The sequence below is a fragment of the Triturus cristatus genome, chromosome 3_1 (genome assembly GCF_964204655.1).
Source record: "Triturus cristatus chromosome 3_1, aTriCri1.1, whole genome shotgun sequence".
In the NCBI taxonomy this organism is placed as follows: domain Eukaryota; kingdom Metazoa; phylum Chordata; class Amphibia; order Caudata; family Salamandridae; genus Triturus; species Triturus cristatus.
Genome location: NC_140583.1, coordinates 828,595,910 through 828,614,405, shown reverse-complemented (window position 1 = coordinate 828,614,405; position 18,496 = coordinate 828,595,910). Strand labels below are relative to the sequence as shown.

The 18,496-nt window shown below is 43.1% G+C and overlaps 1 protein-coding gene across 2 annotated transcripts; it reads right to left on the bottom strand.

Moving 5' to 3' along the window:
* Positions 1–885: 885 nt before the first annotated feature.
* Positions 886–18,178, bottom strand: LOC146861135 (uncharacterized). 2 transcript variants are annotated; one of them, XR_014978912.1, is made up of 3 exons: positions 17,954–18,178; positions 1,383–1,528; positions 886–1,064 (listed from the first exon to the last, which is right to left on the bottom strand). XR_014978912.1 is itself a non-coding variant. In XM_085645209.1 (2 exons), the coding sequence occupies exons 1-2, from the start codon at positions 18,044–18,046 to the stop codon at positions 12,068–12,070; spliced, it is 885 nt and encodes a 294-aa protein (XP_085501335.1). In that variant the 5' UTR covers positions 18,047–18,178; the 3' UTR covers positions 8,483–12,067. The 2 variants fall into 2 exon arrangements, 1 of the variants encoding a protein (XP_085501335.1); XM_085645209.1 differs by lacking the exons at positions 886–1,064; positions 1,383–1,528 and adding an exon at positions 8,483–12,859.
* Positions 18,179–18,496: the final 318 nt, after the last annotated feature.

The window sequence follows — 18,496 nt, the reverse complement described above, 5'->3', positions numbered from 1 at the left end:
GAATTGGGTTGAGGAAGGGACCAGAGTTGGGGCAGACGTTTGGGCTGGTTGGGAGGCTGGGGTGAGTGAGGAGGCTGCTATGTATATGTTAAAAAAATGGAGAAAAAAACATTAGCAATAGCTAATTTAAATGCAAACAATACATGTATGTTTAGTGACATATTAAAAGAGTATTACTTACTAGTCTCCACTCCACCAGGGATTCCTGTCAGGCCTTCAGGATGTGTGATCTGCAAAACCTTCTCTTCCCAGGAATACAGTGATAAGGGGGGCTGGAAGAACCACCACCAGTCCTCCAGGCCTTCAGGTGATGCTTGGAGGTATGCAGGTGACAATTAGCACAAGCACATCAGGTGTGCGATGCTAGTATCCATCCGAAAGCCACAGGAATAGTGCAATGTTGGATGTGCCCAATGACTGATTCACTCCATCATGAATCCGCCGTAGGGACAACTCCAGCACGACTGGGAAATCTAAACAAGCTTGGTGCAAACCTGCTGCCCTGATGATGACGGAGTACTGTTAGCCTGTAGAGGAATCCTCCGCATCAAAGGAGGTGAGTCACTTACGCGACGGGAAACAGTCTGTCAATGTGGATGGCAGATGAGCCAGCCCACATCTAAATACGGCGGACAGAAATCCGTCAGCTCGACGGTGTATGTGTAACCTGCACCACCAAGGGACGACAGAAGTTCCGACAAGATCTAATTCACACCCAAAGACAGACACAACATTCATCAAGTCGATGAGTGGCACATGATCATATCTATTGAGGAAGGAATGACAGTTCAGTTACCAAATGCATTGCAAACGGACCTTCATTTCCAGAGTCCCAAGTTATATTATATTACCTAGGGTTGAAAAAAATACAAAACAGGGAAGATCCACATAGTTCTAAAAAATGTTATTGTTCCGAAAAGAAAAATGACACTGCATATATTATAAATGCCAAAATGGATGGTGTATCTGCCTTCTTCTTCTTGGAATGTCAGGCTTGGGTACAGAGCTGAACCGGTCCGGTAAACAGGAGTGTTATGTAGCTTTCATGCAGAATAAAAGAAGGCCTGTGGAATGCAAAAAAAGTACATATCAATATTGTAGACCCAAGGAGAAAGTATGCTTCATGGTGTATGATGATAAAGAGGGTAAAGTACAGGCTGGTGCAGTCATGTGCGATTAACTCAGAAGCGAGAACAATCTTTTACCACCAATCCCAGACAAGTAGCTTCATGCACCTGGCTGATCAATTGCACAAATGCCAATTGTGTGCGTCCATCCTGTGGCATGTGTCCAGTGACAGTCCCCCAGACCACAACCATTGAATTAGAGTTTGATTGACATTTGGGCCAGCACACTACTGTGCATTTTCCAAATCAACGCACCTCTCTCCAGTCTACAGGAGTACGCATCTTTGAGTCATGTTGCTTGTTTCCCAAAGGCATTGGACGTAACTTCCATCTTCTGGCTTTTGGGGTAGTCACGTGACCATGCCGACTTCGAGTCCTCTCCCAGCCCAAATGATCTAGACCTGTAGTTTTGATTAACAAGAAGAACAAAGGAATTTGAGCATTGTTCGTAGTTTTGTGAACTAATCTGACGGGTCTCTTAAGAACCTGAAAAAAAGTACAGGAAAAGACTAGAATGGACCATGTAAATAATTATGGTGACCATGTAAATAATTATGGTATAATGTGAAAGCAAGGCAGTCATTCAGGCAGAATCATCCATCGGGCCCCAAACTTATAAATCAAGTTTACAAATTAGTTACACCCAGCCACCATATGAATTATCATTCACTCAATATACGACTCATTGTTGCATTGTTACCTGTTCCAAGTGTGGTGCACTGCACATTGTCTATTGCATCATTGCTTTTCCCCTGGAAGTGACAAACAATGGCACTCTTGCCTTATTAATGATCTTTATTGGCGAAAGGCAGCCCAGCTAGGAAAGGAAAACAAGCATTGGCATAGCCAATAGGTCTCGCCTTTGGGACCTTATAAGTATTTAGTTATGCAGCACAATATCCTTGGTGCAACAACACCAACTGTTGCATGGCTAAACCCTTATAAGGTCCCAAAAGCGAGACCTATTGGCTATGCCAATGCTTGTTTCTTGTTGGAGTAAAACTTTGAGTGAAATGCCCATTTCACAGCCCTAACTTCTGTGATGCATGTAACAGCAGCTGAAGGAAAAGCATTAGAGTGGTTTCACACACTAAAGGTTTTTTGTGGTCTCACTACAATATTAATGCATGCAAGACAATACAATATTCGTACTTATATTTATACTTTAAAGAGCGGTGTTGGTTTTAGTTTGTCATGCGCAATCTTAATTTAATATTGGATAACCGCACTTCTTGCTTTGAGCATTGAGTGCAAAATCCTTGCTCTTCTACCACCACTTGGCTTTGTAATATTTACGATTTTAGGACCTGAAAAAGATTTGACTGAGGCTTCTGTTTTGACCACACAATATATGTGAAGCATGTCTTTAATTCCTTTTTGTTTTCGTTCAAATAGTTTTAGATTTTTGTTGAGACTATACTCAAACCAGCATTGACATAGCCAATAGGTCTCGCTTTTGGGACCTTCTAAGTATTTAGTTATGCAGCACAATATCCTTGGTGCAACAACAACTGTTGCATGGCTAAACACTTATAAGGTCCCAAAAGCGAGACCTATTGGCTATGCCAATGCTATTTTTTTTTTGCTTTCCCCTGAACAGGTACACATTTGACACTTCTAGAGGAAACCTAGCCATCTGGCTGGTGCGGCCTACTGCGCCCTTAAGTAGCTTTACTCGCACAAAGAAACATCACCCATTGCAGGTTTTTGATTAACGGCGACCGCCGAATTCATATTTTGCATAATTGCATGCCACTGAGAAACCGAGCCTATTTTAGCAGCAAGGGTAACATGGGCAATGAGCAAGACAACCACGTGCACAAGTTTAAGCTAAACTCAACTGATAAACTTATTATTTTTGACATTGTTTTATGGTGTTACATTTGATTATGCGACAGCTATAATGAACAGTGGCAGACCGGGAATTCTGCTTACAACAACTTATATTGCATAGGCACCTAGTGGGAGGACATTTCAATCAGTGCATACATTTATATACAGAATTTGGAACCACAGAGCTCACTCTGCATCGAGGCCGGTGATGTAAATAAAGAAGTAGGTCACAACGGTGGCCGAGCGTGACCCACAACAGAAACCTCAACAAAAATAGTACGTGATGCCACACAATACTCTGAAGCGATCCAGATTGGCCTTGTAACCCCTCGGTGACCTGCGAGAGCAGAGTGTAAGGCAGGGACAATGCACAGCGGGGGACGAAACAAACACTCAGTCCCACAACAGCTGCTGGCTTTGAGAAACAACAATTGTGTGAGCACGACAGCCTTCCAGCCCCGGTGACGGGCGGCAGGGGGAGGGCTTAACTGGAAAACAGTGGCCCTTATTATGCAACTGGTTGGCGTTATGTGGGGGAAGGATGGGAGGGTAACAACAACCCAAAAATGAGTCGGTGACCGAAACCGCCTCACACTACACCAAAATCCCAAATGTCAATAAAGGTGCGCAAACAAGACTGCTGGGTGCAGCCAACCATCGACCACCTAAAACATGACTGGTCGAGGGAAATGGGGAGATGATTGGGTAGAACGTTTATCAAGCAAATAGTGAAGGGGCAAGTTCATCACATCAAGTGCATTTGCGAATTTTCGTTTTAAACACGGTTGTCTGTGTCAGGGTACCTATGCTCACAAGTTTAACCACTGGACCATAGATGTCCAGGCTTCTGGAGACTATGCAGCGTAGACAGTCTGCCAAGTTACCAGAATTTTCCAACTGGCGGTAACCATTTACAGCCCTAGTAAAAAAAGAAAACACTAGTCTTTAATCTAGACTTTAAGGAAATCCTAGCTTTTGATCTGAAAATCTTGGTAATTTAGCCATGCTTAAATGCACACTTTGCTTCCATATTCACCCTGACTAGTCTGAAGAAAACATTTCACCAATATTAAAGACCGAAAGGTAAACCAGTCACTGCATCACTGTAGTAGTCTCCAAAGACTGAGCGTACCTTATCAATGCCACGACATAAACAAGGTACTGCAAAAGGAAATACAAATGAGATACTACTGCAGTAATGAGAGCACATGTAGGCGAGCTTGTCTCTTCACTTTGGGAAGCCCTCGAATAAACAATGCAGCATCCCAAGGGCCGTCATCTCAAGCTTCTAGGATTAGCCCGGTTTGTGATGCATCATCGGAGAGTAGGTACAAGTCTGGAAAGAACTGTGCCAAGGGTTTACTCAAACGCTTTCTGAAAAGTGTGTGGAAAGATTTTTTGTTTTGTAAACTTCCAAACGCTTTTCAAGAAACAAATTTGCAAAACAGAAAAAAAAAATCAACATAAGTAGGTTTTTATAGGAACAACCCTTACAGTTCAATTTCTTCTATAATGGTAAGTGTATGAGAAAATGAATCCCATCTTCCACAAAGCACTGGCTGCACTGCTGACCAGCACAGTTTAGCTCTCCTTTCCAGGTCTGCATGAGCTGCCCTCTTTAAAAAAGTCAGCTGTGAACACCCTCTTTAAAAAAGTCGGCTGTGAACTCCGACCATGTACTTTGTCATCAGATGCCACATTCGTTGTTCTTCATGGTGATTAGACATTTTGCTTGAATTTAGTTTCAATCTTAAATTGTAAAAAAAAATAAGTTTACTTCGTATTTGTATTTCCATTGGGTTATATAGTCAATTTATTTGCAAGTAAATTCTCATTGTGTGGTCTGGTTTTCACTTGTATGAGAAGCGTGTGTCCGAGCCTATAGCGCGCGGAGATTGAATTTCCAAGGTTTTTGTCTTCTTATGTTGCTCTGTTTAAGGGCTTTAAACTGAAAATATATGCTGCTGGTTTTCTGGAATTTTGTGATCTAGTCTTTGACGTCAAGCATTACTGGGTGTCACATTAATTCTGCTCAACTTTCAGTACTTGTCCGGAGAAAATGAGGTGGGAGCTTTCTCTGGTGATTCGTCTCTGTTAATGTACAACTGGGTGTAGACGTGGGTTAGACTTTGCTGCCATTGATGAGGAATGGTTTGAAAAAGTCATCAAATTGTAATAACTGTTCCTATACCACTGGCTTTATAGGAACCACAGATCTCCAAAGAGATCATGCTTTATTAGGTGAAGTTCACCAGGTGGGCCAATCATTTCTAATATATTCAGACTCAAATCGTGATTACCAATTCAGACACTGGATGTTCGTAATTTCCAACAACCCTTAAAATACTTCAAGTAGATGGCTACATTAGAACCATCAAATGGAAAAGCAGGCACCTGCATGTGACACTGCAAAATCTCTCTGAGAAGAAATGTAGCCCGTGTTCGCACTGCGATGAGGTATCTTACAAATGTCAATATTCAAGAACCTATAAAGTCGCAACTCCCATATAACAAATGCATTGTTTTGATTCGTCGAACGGTAAAGATTTCCTTGGCAAACGTTTGCCCCGGAGTAGCACACCATTAAAATGTCTCTAAGAAGTCCAAAAGGGGATTCAAAGAAGGCGAATTACCGAAAATGTTTTACTGCAGTCATCAAAAAGTTGGGAGAGCAACATACAAAATTCAACCATCTCTACTGGGTGTAAAGCACATATAAATGTACATCAATTTGTATCCTTACATGTGGATACTGCTATACATACGGTGCTCCAAATAAACCTCCCATGAAGCATGCATATAACACAAACACCCAAATTCCTGACCATGCTTTGATGCATTATCCATGCAGGTGTATAACTGTCCTTCTACAATGAGAAATAAGGTTTCATTATTTGGGCACGGCCTGTCATGCAAATGAAGGCGGCATAAGCCATGGCTGATAGTTCATCCATCAGTGTCATAGGACAGCCATGGAAACAAAGCTTTGCTGCCTGTAGCAGCAGCCGTGGCATGGAGATGCATGACTAATGCGAGAAACCTATGAGAAAGGCCTATTTTCTATTATTTCTGAACTGAACAGGGTACCTGTTTATCAGCAAGGCTTGTCAAATGGTAACTGTCACGGTGTAAAGCAAGAAGCCATCTTCTCTGGAAGTAATTTCAGTATCATTATATGGAACCCAGTCACCTAATTAAAAAAATATGCATCTGAAGAACAACTCGGTTTAAACCCATGTCTAGGTATCACAGAAGCTGTCGTTCCAGGCGCATTCTCCCCAATGGTGAATATTTAGCAATGCCACTGAACATGCATGACTGCTGCTCTCGCTCACACGTTCTTCTGAATGTTATGAACTCGGTGCTCAGTGTAGCTGGGTTCCTGCTGTGCTGGTCGCTCGCTGTTGCGCTGCTGCCAGAACTAGCGTTTTCAGATCAAAGAGTTCTTGCAGCACACACAACTGATGTGGTCGCAGGGACTTCATTAACAGCAGATGTACGAAGCGCCAAGCCAAATCCACAGAAAGAGCCAGTCTCTTTGAGTAACAGTCAGAAAGGCCCACAAATGAGAAACAGATCCCTGGAGTCATCTGATCACCTGCAGACGAATGACAGCTTTGGTTTCAATTACCTTATCTTTTTTTGTTCTCGTTTGTTCGTAAATATTTGAAACAAAATGGAATACGACTTAAGCCAAACCCCGTTTTCTCCAGCTTGCCGGCATATTGTTGATTGCTTTAGGTTTCTATCGCAATCAGAACTGTCCTTGCTACTGTTGCACGTGGAATGTTGCCTGCACCATAGTGTGGGATGCAGCTTCATCAGAATGCAAAGCCCACACTTGTCCTTTGCATTCACCACTAATGTCCATCCCTTGGGTGACTGGCATGAGTGACGGCCCACACCGTAGAGGGATGCTGTCTGATACTGGCCTGGTCACTGGATGGGCATGCCCTATGCATGACTATCTTATTGAAGTTCTGAGCAAATGCATTTAAAGTATGAGTGCCTGGATGAGACCGCGGGCATCTCCATTTGGGATGAGAATGGCACTACCCTTGAGGGTCCCACTCAGGCAAACTACATTTAAGAGTGGAAGGAAGCAAAGAACTCTGGCCTTTTCAACTATTAGTCAACTGTGTGAAGAGAGGGGTCTCAACATAACAAGGACAAAGCCTAACGAGAGACCACCATTCAGCACATGCAGAGGCTCATCCACCCTCCGACGGCCTGCCGTCTTCAGAACAACCAGAATGACATGTCTTCATGATGCTGAGCCAAAGAGTATGCTGGATTTGTGTTGCACAGTTTAGAAGGAGTGCAGGGAAATGCACCCAAGTAAATCAGGAGATCAGTCACCAAATCAAAGGTGAACACGGTGGGCCTTTCAGAAGGAGGAGCGAAACTTGCCTTTGACAATTGTGCTTATTGGATTAATTGTCTGTTGCTTGGTAACCGAGATGTGATGAAATGAGCATTTCCTGTAACAATCACCAATACAGGTTGTGAATCTAGGAGTAAAGTGTGAAAGCAGGTCAATGTATAAAAACTTCTCAATCTGTTTGTGAATTAATTTACTGGCACACTTGTGTTACAAGCTGCACAGATTTTGAAATCAAGAAATTAACCTCCCTACAACAGTTCCTTGGCAACAATTTGTTGGCACAAAGGTCATGAGTCACACCCGGAAGAGTACTGAGCAGCATGTACCATGAGAAGCAAGGGGTGACAAGGGCATCATCAGTTTAAGAACAGGCATAAGCAACGAGGTCAGCAGTCCTGAGCGTACGTGCAGAGTAAAGTAAAATGAAACATTTAAAGACAAAGGGTTATGCTTTTTTTCCCTAGAGTATACATTTTTATATCAATAAATGCCGCCAAAAGATAATCCCTATGGGTTGAGCAGATGCTAAAAAAAAATCGTTGTGTAGTCTTACACCCTTCCTTGGGTAGCAGCCACAGTTTTATCTGATATTTAAGATGCTAATTACTGACGGGCAAACTAGAGGCTAAAATAGTCTTGTCAATGCCTCAGGCTGTTGTGGTTATGGCAACCACAGTTATACAGCCTGCAGATAAAGGTGAAAACTCAACAGTTCAGTGTCAGCGTAGATTAGCAGAGAATCACCTGAGAGAGTAAATGTACAGCACGTGTAATGCAATAGTTGGCATATTCATTTTAAATATGCAATGCTTTAACAACTGGAAGCTCCACCCAAGACAGAGAAGCACTTAACTTTACAAAATGCTGGCCACACTTCTGAGCAAAGGAGCATGCTATGACGCTAGGAGGTAAATACGTTCCTAAAACTGCTCTTCCTGTTCAAAGTCAGAAAATAACCATGGCCCTGAAACTAGAGAATAATGTCTCTACTACAAGGGAGTGACTTATCTACACTCTACTGTACCTAGGGACGGGTCGCTCTGGCAGGAAATGATGCTCTTAGCATTGGGCACTTACAAGGGTTCAGAGTGTTAGCAGTGGCCTGCACATATATTAAATACAAGTTTGCTTTTGTTGTGCCATGTTTATTTTCGAGAAAATAAAATCAGTTTTGTTTTACTACCCATTTTCCTCTCTGACTCCCCTAAAATTAAATTATTTTTCTCTAGCGCAAATCAGACAAAAAAGCATAGATAACTGCAAGCTGTTCAGACGACCACCAAACTGTCAGTGTTGACACTCCATTTAAGGAATGACACTAGCAGTTCATGATTCATTAAAAGCTGCTCACATGTCTTTGGGGGCCATGAACCTGAGGAGTTGGGTTGCTGACTCAGAGGCAAACATTAATATCTCAACCACCAGTGGTTTCCTTGAATACCAGAGGATAGTAAATATTTTGGAAGTAACTTCTCCTCTTTCCTTCAGAGTTATTTCCTTGGAGGGGAAATAATTCACACAGGAAACGTACCTCATTTTACAAAGGGAAAAAAAGTTGTTGCAAGAAGTAGCTGGAGAGAACATAGACTTGTTTTGACTGGAAAATATCTAAGTGAAGGCCAGTAGAGCATGGCAGATTATCTACAGGGAAGGACACCATGGAAAAAATGCCGACAAGGGGTTCGCTTCCTTAAAAGGTCTCAATGTTCTCCTCAAACATTGAATTCTTTCCAATAATTCAGAAAAATCTCTGCTCTGAAATAACAGTTGTACAAGTTAACAACTTTTATGTATTGCGAATTAATCGCACTCAGTAGGTTCCTCATGGTTTCACCAGTGTATCTTTTGAAAGCCATCTGTTGGTGATGCACTAAAACTTCAGAAGTAGCACTGTAGATTACAAAAAAACCAAGCATTGGCCGTGCGGCCGTGAAAATGACCCGGCCGCGCGGCCCGCGAAAGTGATCGCGGACGCGATCAAGCACGGCGAGACACATGGTGGCTGCGCACGTGCACGATCACGTGCACGCAAGCTTTAGGCCACAGGCAGCACTTGGAAAACCCGCATACAAAATGTCTCGGCCAGACCAGCGCATGCGCTGAATCAGGCGAGACCTAAAAAGAAGGATAGGGATGGGAGGCATTGTCCTCTTGTCCTTTAAGCGAATGGGGGTGGCTTCTTCTGGCTACACTGGTCCACTCCATACATGTGAAAAAATGAGGCTGCACAAGTCAGACACCAAATATATAAATGTTCTTCGACATTTCCCCCCTTTTTTTTGCAAAGCAGTTCTGCGATAATATATGAAAGTACTGCTGTAGCCTGCTTAGTCAGGGAAGTAGAATTTGTCCTCAAACTCAGGTGGTTCACCCAGAAGTTTATCGGCTAACACACTTGAGTCTGACCAATCGCCCTCATCATCCTCCTGTGCTGTTTCAGGAGCAATGTAATCTTGTGGTATGAAGTGTTTTTTCATGGTCAATATCTCCACGTTTTGGGGCGAGAGACTGGTGCTTCTGTCGGTGACCCCTGCGCTAGCTGCAATGAACACACGCTCAGAAGACACATTGGCTACCAGACAAGCTACTTTATTGCCAGCCTGCTGAGCTCGGCAATTATCGCATCTTTCCATACCAATAGACCAATGGGTTTTGATTCAGGTAGACCTCTTTTGGTTCTTCCAGACAGTCTTAGACCATCCTCTGAATGGTGACTGGTGCTGCCACTTGCTCAACCTCTGTTGCCTTCTTGACTTTAGCCCTGCCACTTGAAACCAAGTCACTGCAGAAATTAGGTCAGATTCTTTTGCTGTTTGTGATAACGGTGATGGCTGTGAGACAACAGCACTGCCCTCTCTGGAGGTTGATGGCTGCACGCCAGAACTTCTGCCCGGGCCTCTAACTTCCAGCCGATCTCCTTCCAGATCTCTCGCTTGTCAACAATCTAAGTCTTATATTGTGAAACATCCCCTTTTGAAAAAAGGAATGGAAGTGGCCAGTATTTTATCAGACCGTGGATCAAGTATTGTGGCACAGATGTACTCTTTGGAGGACACGTCTATATTTGCATCCTTGTATTTACTTCCAAGCAAAGGATCAAGCTCAGAACCAACTTTTCCTTTTTTGTTCACACCGGCAAACCTTTGCAACACCCGTTTCAACTGGTCCTGTTGCAGATGCAACAACAAAATTGCTTGGCTCATCGTACTGTCCTCCTCGCTGTCTTCCTGTGTCAAAAACCTCAAAAGAAGTAGCATTTGTGTCAAGTATTTGACTAGACCCATATGTCCATCTCCATGGCCATGGTTTTCCCAGTTGCATCCCCTCTTCTTTGAAGGAAATAGACGTGATCGGTCTGAACTACTCAAACAGATGTTGCAACATGTAGTAGGTCGAATTCCAATGTGTTGGCCTCCTCTATGAGGGCTTTAACCGGTACTCTATTAGCACGCTTAATGACCCTCAACTGCTTCCAGCCTGTAAAAGAATGACTGAAATTAGTATAGATACTTCTACAGGAGGCCAGTACGCTGCTGGCGATGTCTTCTTTTTTGAGAAAGTTCTGCACAATCAGGTTGAAGCAATGTTCCAAACACAGGGCCCTGAAATATTAACCAACCAAACTGGCCTTGACTATATTATTGCTATTGTCTGTGACAACAAGTCCAATCTGAGAACTCTGGTTCAAAGCCAACCAAGTTGTTTGCTGTTGTATGGGATTTCTCCATGGTGAACATCGCTACTGTTGCCTGCCGCCGAATGCCCTGAAAAACTTTCTTCAGCGCTGAGACTTGCAGATACCTGTTGACTAGCCCAAAATAAGAGATCCAGTGTACAGTGATACACATGTAATCAGTTGCTTGACAACTGGTCCACGTGTCTGTCTCAGGTGGATAGTGTGAACAGCACTCTGCTGCATAAGTTAGCCAACCAATTGCAGCACATCATGATGGACCACGGGAACGGCAACTCTGGCAAAATAGGCCCGGCTGAGAACCTTTCATTACTGGCAGATGGCTGCCACAAATTCCTAAAATCCCACTCATTCCATAAAAGAAAAAGGGAGGAGGTCCAGCGGTAACATTTTAGCCAGCTACCCGTTGTACACGTGGTTGCGTTTGTAGGGTCCCTCCTGCCTAAACATGTCCATTATAGTAGCTTGGATTTTTTTTGTGTGGTACAGCTGAAACAGGTGACTTCCGGAGAGAACCAGGAGGTGGTAGACTCAATGTGCGTCTTAGGGGAATCACTGTATGCAGAGGTGTGAGCATCTGAGTCTTGCGCCATTTGGAGGTTGCTGAAGCAGGTGATGCTGGGACACTACAGGGTATAGGGTTGCTTTGTGTAATGCCGTCATCCTCTTCTTCCTCATGACCACCTTCTTCTTTTATCACTGTGCACTCAGCTGCTTCCCCTCTCTCATCGCAACCACCACCAGCAGCTATCTTTTCAAGTGTCTCCTCTCACCAGATTGTGTGACGTTTTCTCAGATGGGACGCTTGGTCTCCTGTACCGTACTGTGAACCTCGACGAACACTTGCATATCAAATGCAGTATATTGCAATGTTATCATCCTGCGTGCTTGTCGCAAAGAAGTCCCAAACTGGGGAGGAGAATTTATTTAAGTACCAGTACCAATGCCTGAAGAACTGGAGGTAGGTGGGTGTGTCGTTTGCCTCTCTTTAGGGTGTACTTTGACTGTGGTAGTGGTGGATGCAGGTCTCTACAGTGGTCCTACAAATATGGAAGCTGGTGTTGGTGGAAACACATCCCTCTGAGCAGGCTGAGTAAGAGGGGTCATCCCGGTGTGCTCTGAGCCGCCCTCCATTCTGACAATCACTGGCTCATCCTCATCACTATCACCTTCCATAATTCTAAAGCTTTCAGGAACTTTCCTTTTCCCTTTTAGTCTCTGGTGGGTCTCGGACTCATCAGAAGGCGGGCTTGGAGAAGATGATGGAGTACCCTTTCTTTTTCTTGCTGGAGACAGTGAAGCCAATGATTGAAGAGCAACATCCTGCTCAGCAGGAAGCTCAACCTCCTGTTCTGCTCCTACTTCAGGAAGAACTGTTGCTGGCTGCGGCTCCTGTTGTCCACTTTCCTGCGACGACTGGGTACTGGTTAGCAGCTGAGACAAATCCAGGTCAGACTCGCTGCTCGTCGCCATGGCTGCATCGTTGAGACACGAGCTTGGGTTTAGCCTTAGGTTGGGGTGGTGCTGTTGATGATGCAGACGTGTTGCTCCCACCCTTTTGCTGGCCAGAGGAGGGTGCAGCAGGTACACCACGTTTCCTGAAAAAAGGTGGAGGCTGGCACGCCAGTGGTGGCAATGTTCATCTTCTTCTTCCTCCTCACTGGCCCCTCTCTTAGCAGGAATACCATTCTTTGGGACCATCTTCAAGTTCCTTCTTAGCTCTGGCAGTTGCCATGTAGCTTCACAGCGGAAGAAGATTCGGTTGGTGTGCGTTGCTTCCAGCCTTTTGTCTGCTGCACTGTGTGTGTGAAGATGTATTTTCTAAAAGCAAACAAACAAGAAAACAATTCAGGGCAACGTGGCAATTGCAGTTTGAATCTACAGACCATATAATTTAGTGAGGTCACATCACAATTAATCAACAATAGTATAGCCATTCCAATCCATAATAATAATATTTAAATAACCAGATTGAAAAGTTTACATTATGTGCCTCTAAGGCCTATGAGATGCCTGTGGCAGCAGGGGGTCCAGTGGAAATATGGAATAATCCTTAAAAGAATTAATGCTGGTGTACGCCTATGGAAGGCGATGGGTGCAGGGCAGGAGAAAATAGAATAATTATTTTAAAAAATTATGGCTGGTGTGCGCTTATAGCAACCGGCGGCTGTAGGGCAGGGCAGGAGAAAATGGAATACTCCTTAACAAAATTATTGTTGGTGTGAGCCTATGGCAGGCAGGCGTTGCAGGGAAAAATTAAATAACTGAAAAAAAATATTGCTGGTGTCTCCTAGGGACTATGAGAAATTCTATGGAAGGCAAGGAGATTTAGGGAAAAAGGGAAAAATGCATTAAAAAACCACTGTACATACATACTACAATCATCCCAAGCACATTAAACTCACATAAGGGAAAAAAGAAAAGTTTAGAAAAAACAAAAAGGCGTAGGCCTCTTCTATCAATGTCTTTAGAAAATGGCTTCGAAAAGTGGAAGGGAACACACTGGCTACACATAATGGCTGCACTTGCACATGGCCACAGGGGCAAATGCATGGAAAACAAAGAACACATGCAGGCCTATGGCAAAAGCAAAGCACGCTGACTACAAAATGGCCACTGGCCGCATAACCACCAAAGGGCAAAATCATTGACAATGAGGAGCACATGCAGGACTATGGCAAAAGCAAAGTACACTGACTAAACAATAGCCGCCGGAAGCATGGCCACCAAAGGCAAAAGAATGGACAACAAAGAAACACATGCAGCCCTATAGCAACACCAAAATACACTAACAAAATGGCCGCTGGTCAAATGGCCACCAAGGGCAAAAGCATGGACAACAAAGAACACAACAAAGAACACATGCAAGGCATAGACAACAAAGAATACAACAAAGAACACATCCAGGCCTATGGCAAAAGCGAAGCACACAGACTAAAAAATGGCCGCCAGCCACATGGTCACCAAGAGCAAAGGCATGGACAACAAAGAACACAACACAGAACACATACAAGCCTATTGCAAAAGCAGAGCACACTTAATACACACAAAAATGGCCATCTGCGACATGACATGGAGATGAAATGGTGGCCTATGGCAAACACACACGCACAGTGGCCACATAAAAAATGGCCACTTAGTCAGAAAAGAAAGGAGGCATGGTAAACAAAGAAGAAAACGCTACCATTAATTCAGCAATCCCAAAATTGAAATTAAATAATGTCATCTTTAAAAATTCACCAGCCACAAGCATCTCAAGAAGGCATCAAAAATTACCCCGCTAAAATACTTGAACACTTTGCTGAAAAATGTAAAATACAAAAAACAAAACACATTTTGCATTTGATGCAAGGCCATTGCTAAATCAATCGATGTTTAAAAAACACAAACCACATATACAACAGTTGTGCATGGAAAGTTTCGGGGTGATTCGTCAAAAAGGGGCTGAGAAAATGTGGGGTCAAAAAAAGGGTTTTTCCCATGTTCATTTCCATAGAGATTTTAGACACACCATAGGCTGAACCACTGGACAGAACAACGCCAGATTTTTGGCAGAAATGTAGCTCTTGGTCCAAAAGAAAACCTTTTTGGTATTTGGTGTAAATGTGTTCAGTAGTTTTTGAGCTCTTAACTGAAATCAAAATTTGTATACCTAGGGAAACGGATCCTTATTGGATTTGCGAATCCATGCAGCAACAGCAATGCCGTGATTGACTGGCGTCAACCAGAGAGGAAAGTTGCGGCCACCATTTTGTTCATCAGGACTTGGTTTCCAGCTGGGAAAATAAAGGTCAAGGACTATGGGAGGGGTCCGCGGATCATCCCGATTTGGGTGGATCGTAGGATGCAGACCCCAATAAAAAGATAATACACTCACTCACAGATCCAGACACCTACTCTCACCCACACAACCACTCAAACTCCCACTCAGATTCTCAAAACCACTCACAGACCCACACAGCTTTCACACACCCACTCACACACCTATACCGCCCCTCACACACCCACTCACAGACCCTCAAGACCACTCACAGACCCGCACAGCCAGTCACACAAGCACTCACACACCCACCACATACTTACACAACCACACAACTACTCACCCACACCCTCATACACCCAGGGTGCAGGGATGTTATAGTTAGGAAATAGCAGTAAAAACCATAGAAATTCACCTTAAAAAGCAAAGGTTATAGGGACGTTAGAGTTAGGATATAAAATTTCAAAAGCCTTGGAAAATCACTGTAAAAGCCAAAGGTTTCAGGGACGTTATAGTTAGGTTCAGATTTTACACACACAAAACCATAGAAATTTCAGCAGTTATAGTTATCTCAAGTAACTATAACTCATGCCCTAAGGCAACTATAACTCACGCCCTCACCATGATGCAGAATAATTGCTCACACTAACGCTGTGCAGATCAGTGTGCCATTGAATTCTTGTCTTGCAGCACCTGCCTATTATCACCTGCCACTGACCACTGGCTGATTATGTTCAGCTGGTGTGGGTCGAGGGACATTGCAGGCTTTTATGCATGCAATCTCTGGGTGTCTGTGCCCACCTCTTGCTGATCCCAGTCTGTCCTTGTGCTGCCTGGTGAAGTCACATTTTTTATAAATATTAAAGAATAGTTAACTTTTCCCGGCCTGAAGTTACTGGAAGCTAATTTGTAGTGGCTCTCCAGCTTCTGCTACCCAGTGATTAGCCTTGAATAAGTGTGAAATGCCTCCCAGGAGTGAACAATAGGCTGACCTGAAAGGGCAGCAATGATGCCACAAAATATGCAGGGTGGGGTTGTGGACATCCATTTTAAAATTTCTGTCAAATCCTGCTTGAGTTTCATATCCTGTTTGCCATTATTGCTTGGTTGGTGTAGTAGAGAATAGTGAATTGTGTATTTTTTAGTACTACGAAGTAACACCCTGTGAGAGAAAGCACTGTTAATATGTTAAGTCATTATTTTAAACTTGCATTACACACAGTGTAAGCTAGATTGCTACAAAATACCCAAAAGGGTTTAAGATACAATGGTGTTTCCAAAATATAGATTTTAGTCATACCCAGACTGTACTTCAACACCTAGTCAGGGGTAGTAAGAACTATATAAATACAATGACAATAAAAGCATGAACTTCACAGCTTTCACAGCTTTGTTGTTAACTCTTTGCACTACCACTTGGATTCCTTTGTTTCCACTTTACAAAAAGAGGCCAGTAGTCAGAGGTCTGCCAAAGTATCTCGAATGTATTATTGACACACGGGTGCACATATTCACAATGCCAGGATGACTATGAAAAGAGTGGACATCGTACAAAGATCTGCAATGTTATTTATACATGTGGCACGATCTATGGATGTGTAAAACATTTACAAAAGGGAACAATCCCTGATTAGGTAACAAGGATAAGGCTTGTTTATTTTCTCATATCCTGATAGACAATCGAACAAACAAGCGTACACATTACAAGTGGACATTGCTGGTTCCTTCTCATACATTGACTGACAATCGAACAATCAAGTATAAACATTGCTAGTGGATCATTGCTAAGCCTCAAACGAGCAAAGAGCAGGTATGTCGACAACAGGTGTGTAAAGATACGAGCAGAACAAGTCTGTTTGTGCAGACTTGCGATAATAGTAGAAAGGCACACAAGTTTGCAATTGAACATCTCTGGAAATACAAAATGGAAGAACTGATGTTCACAATGACTTATAATAATGCATTTCTCACACACTCAAAAAGAATAAATATTTGTCATCACAAAGCTTCCCATGATTACATCGATTAAATCCAGTACCGGCTCCCATGCAACCTATACATTTACACATTACCTTTTACATTTGCAGATTAATTTGTTGCACACGTTTGCATTTCTTTCAGGCAAGCAGGCACCTTAGCAGGAAGGCATGTTTAACTGTCTGCCCGGCTTCCATTTCACAGCACAGGACACTCACTTAACGACACATCAGCAGAAGCAATCAAACTATCGGATTTAACCGTCCCAGGACGGTTGTCTTTTTACAAAAAATAGGGAAATGGTTTTTCAAAAATCAAAAAAGTATGGGCACATCGTGCCACTCCGATCCCTTCCACTTCGACCTCTGGTGCCAAGCATAAATGTGACACCTTCAGGAATCTACTGCTGAACACTTTATGGACCGGCAAAAAATCAGAATAGAACAAGACCAGCTGTTTATAACCTGAGAGGAGCCCTGAAGGACTGGATCTGCTCCCTCTTGTAACCAGGATAAAGAACTGGACTCCAAGGATCAGTTGTCTGACCTCCTGTGTGGCTAAGAGGAGACAATAAGCTGCAAGAGGCGTTTTCCTAGAAGTACCCAGCTGACTTTGGCAACTGGGTTTGGACTGGACCCTGCTCTTAGCCTCTAACTGACAACCTGCGAGTCTTTAAGTGCCTCGCCATACGTCCTTTGGGCTTTAGAAGAATACTCCTGTGGTGGTTTGAGACTTAAGAGACTAAGTCAGAGAGTAAAATCTTTGACCAGGGCAAACCTAGGCCCATGCTCCATCACGGCCAGCCTAAACTCTCATCTAGGTCCCAATCTACTGTGACCATTAAATATAATTGGCAGTTAGGGTTTTGACACTATTTCTACTTAAAACTTTCAAAATTCAGATCTTTGGTTCTTCCTTATTGGATTCTTGTCGTTTAGTTTTTTTATTGTTTGCATTTTGACTTTATAATTGTTTTAGAACTACATAAATATTTCCCTAAGGTAAGCCTGCCTGCTGTGTCGTAGCTACGAGGGGGTTGAACGCTGGTTGAGGGTTAAAGGGTTGTGAATATTCCTTGCGGCGTGTAGTCACCTAACCCAAATAACCCCAATTTCTTACACCATCATTAAAACAACCGCTTCGCTTTGCAGCACAAACAGAATAGTCGTCAGAAATACCTCTGCGCTATCCCGACAGTTGCACAGCACAGTGCGAAATCTTTTACTGCCCCTGGTATTGAAATAAAGGCCTCTCCTAGACCACAGCGTCATTGGTTGGGTGCCTGCACTTATTTTATTTTCACTTAAAGCAGTGGATTTGAATGTGTGCCCCACTTGCACCGCAGGGACAAATCTCCTAGAGCCAAGATATTACCGAATGTCAACCCGAGCAAGGTGAGATTCACAGACTATACCAAAACTGCATTGGTCAAATGCGCGAGGTTTAAAAATATCAACAAACGACTCGATGACATACGTTTAGCAGCCATTTTGAAATGGTCATTTTTCCCGTATTTTGCCGCTGCTTAAAGGAGAAACCCCCCAAAACATACATGATTGTTAAAACTATTAATTTAATTGTAACACTTTTGTTGACGAGACATAAAGTCAATTTTTGTATTCTTAGCGTTTATAATCACACGATCGTATGGTTGATCTATAATACCTCGAACAGAGTAATTTAAGCCAATTAGAGCCACATATTCTAAAACAAAGTGGAAT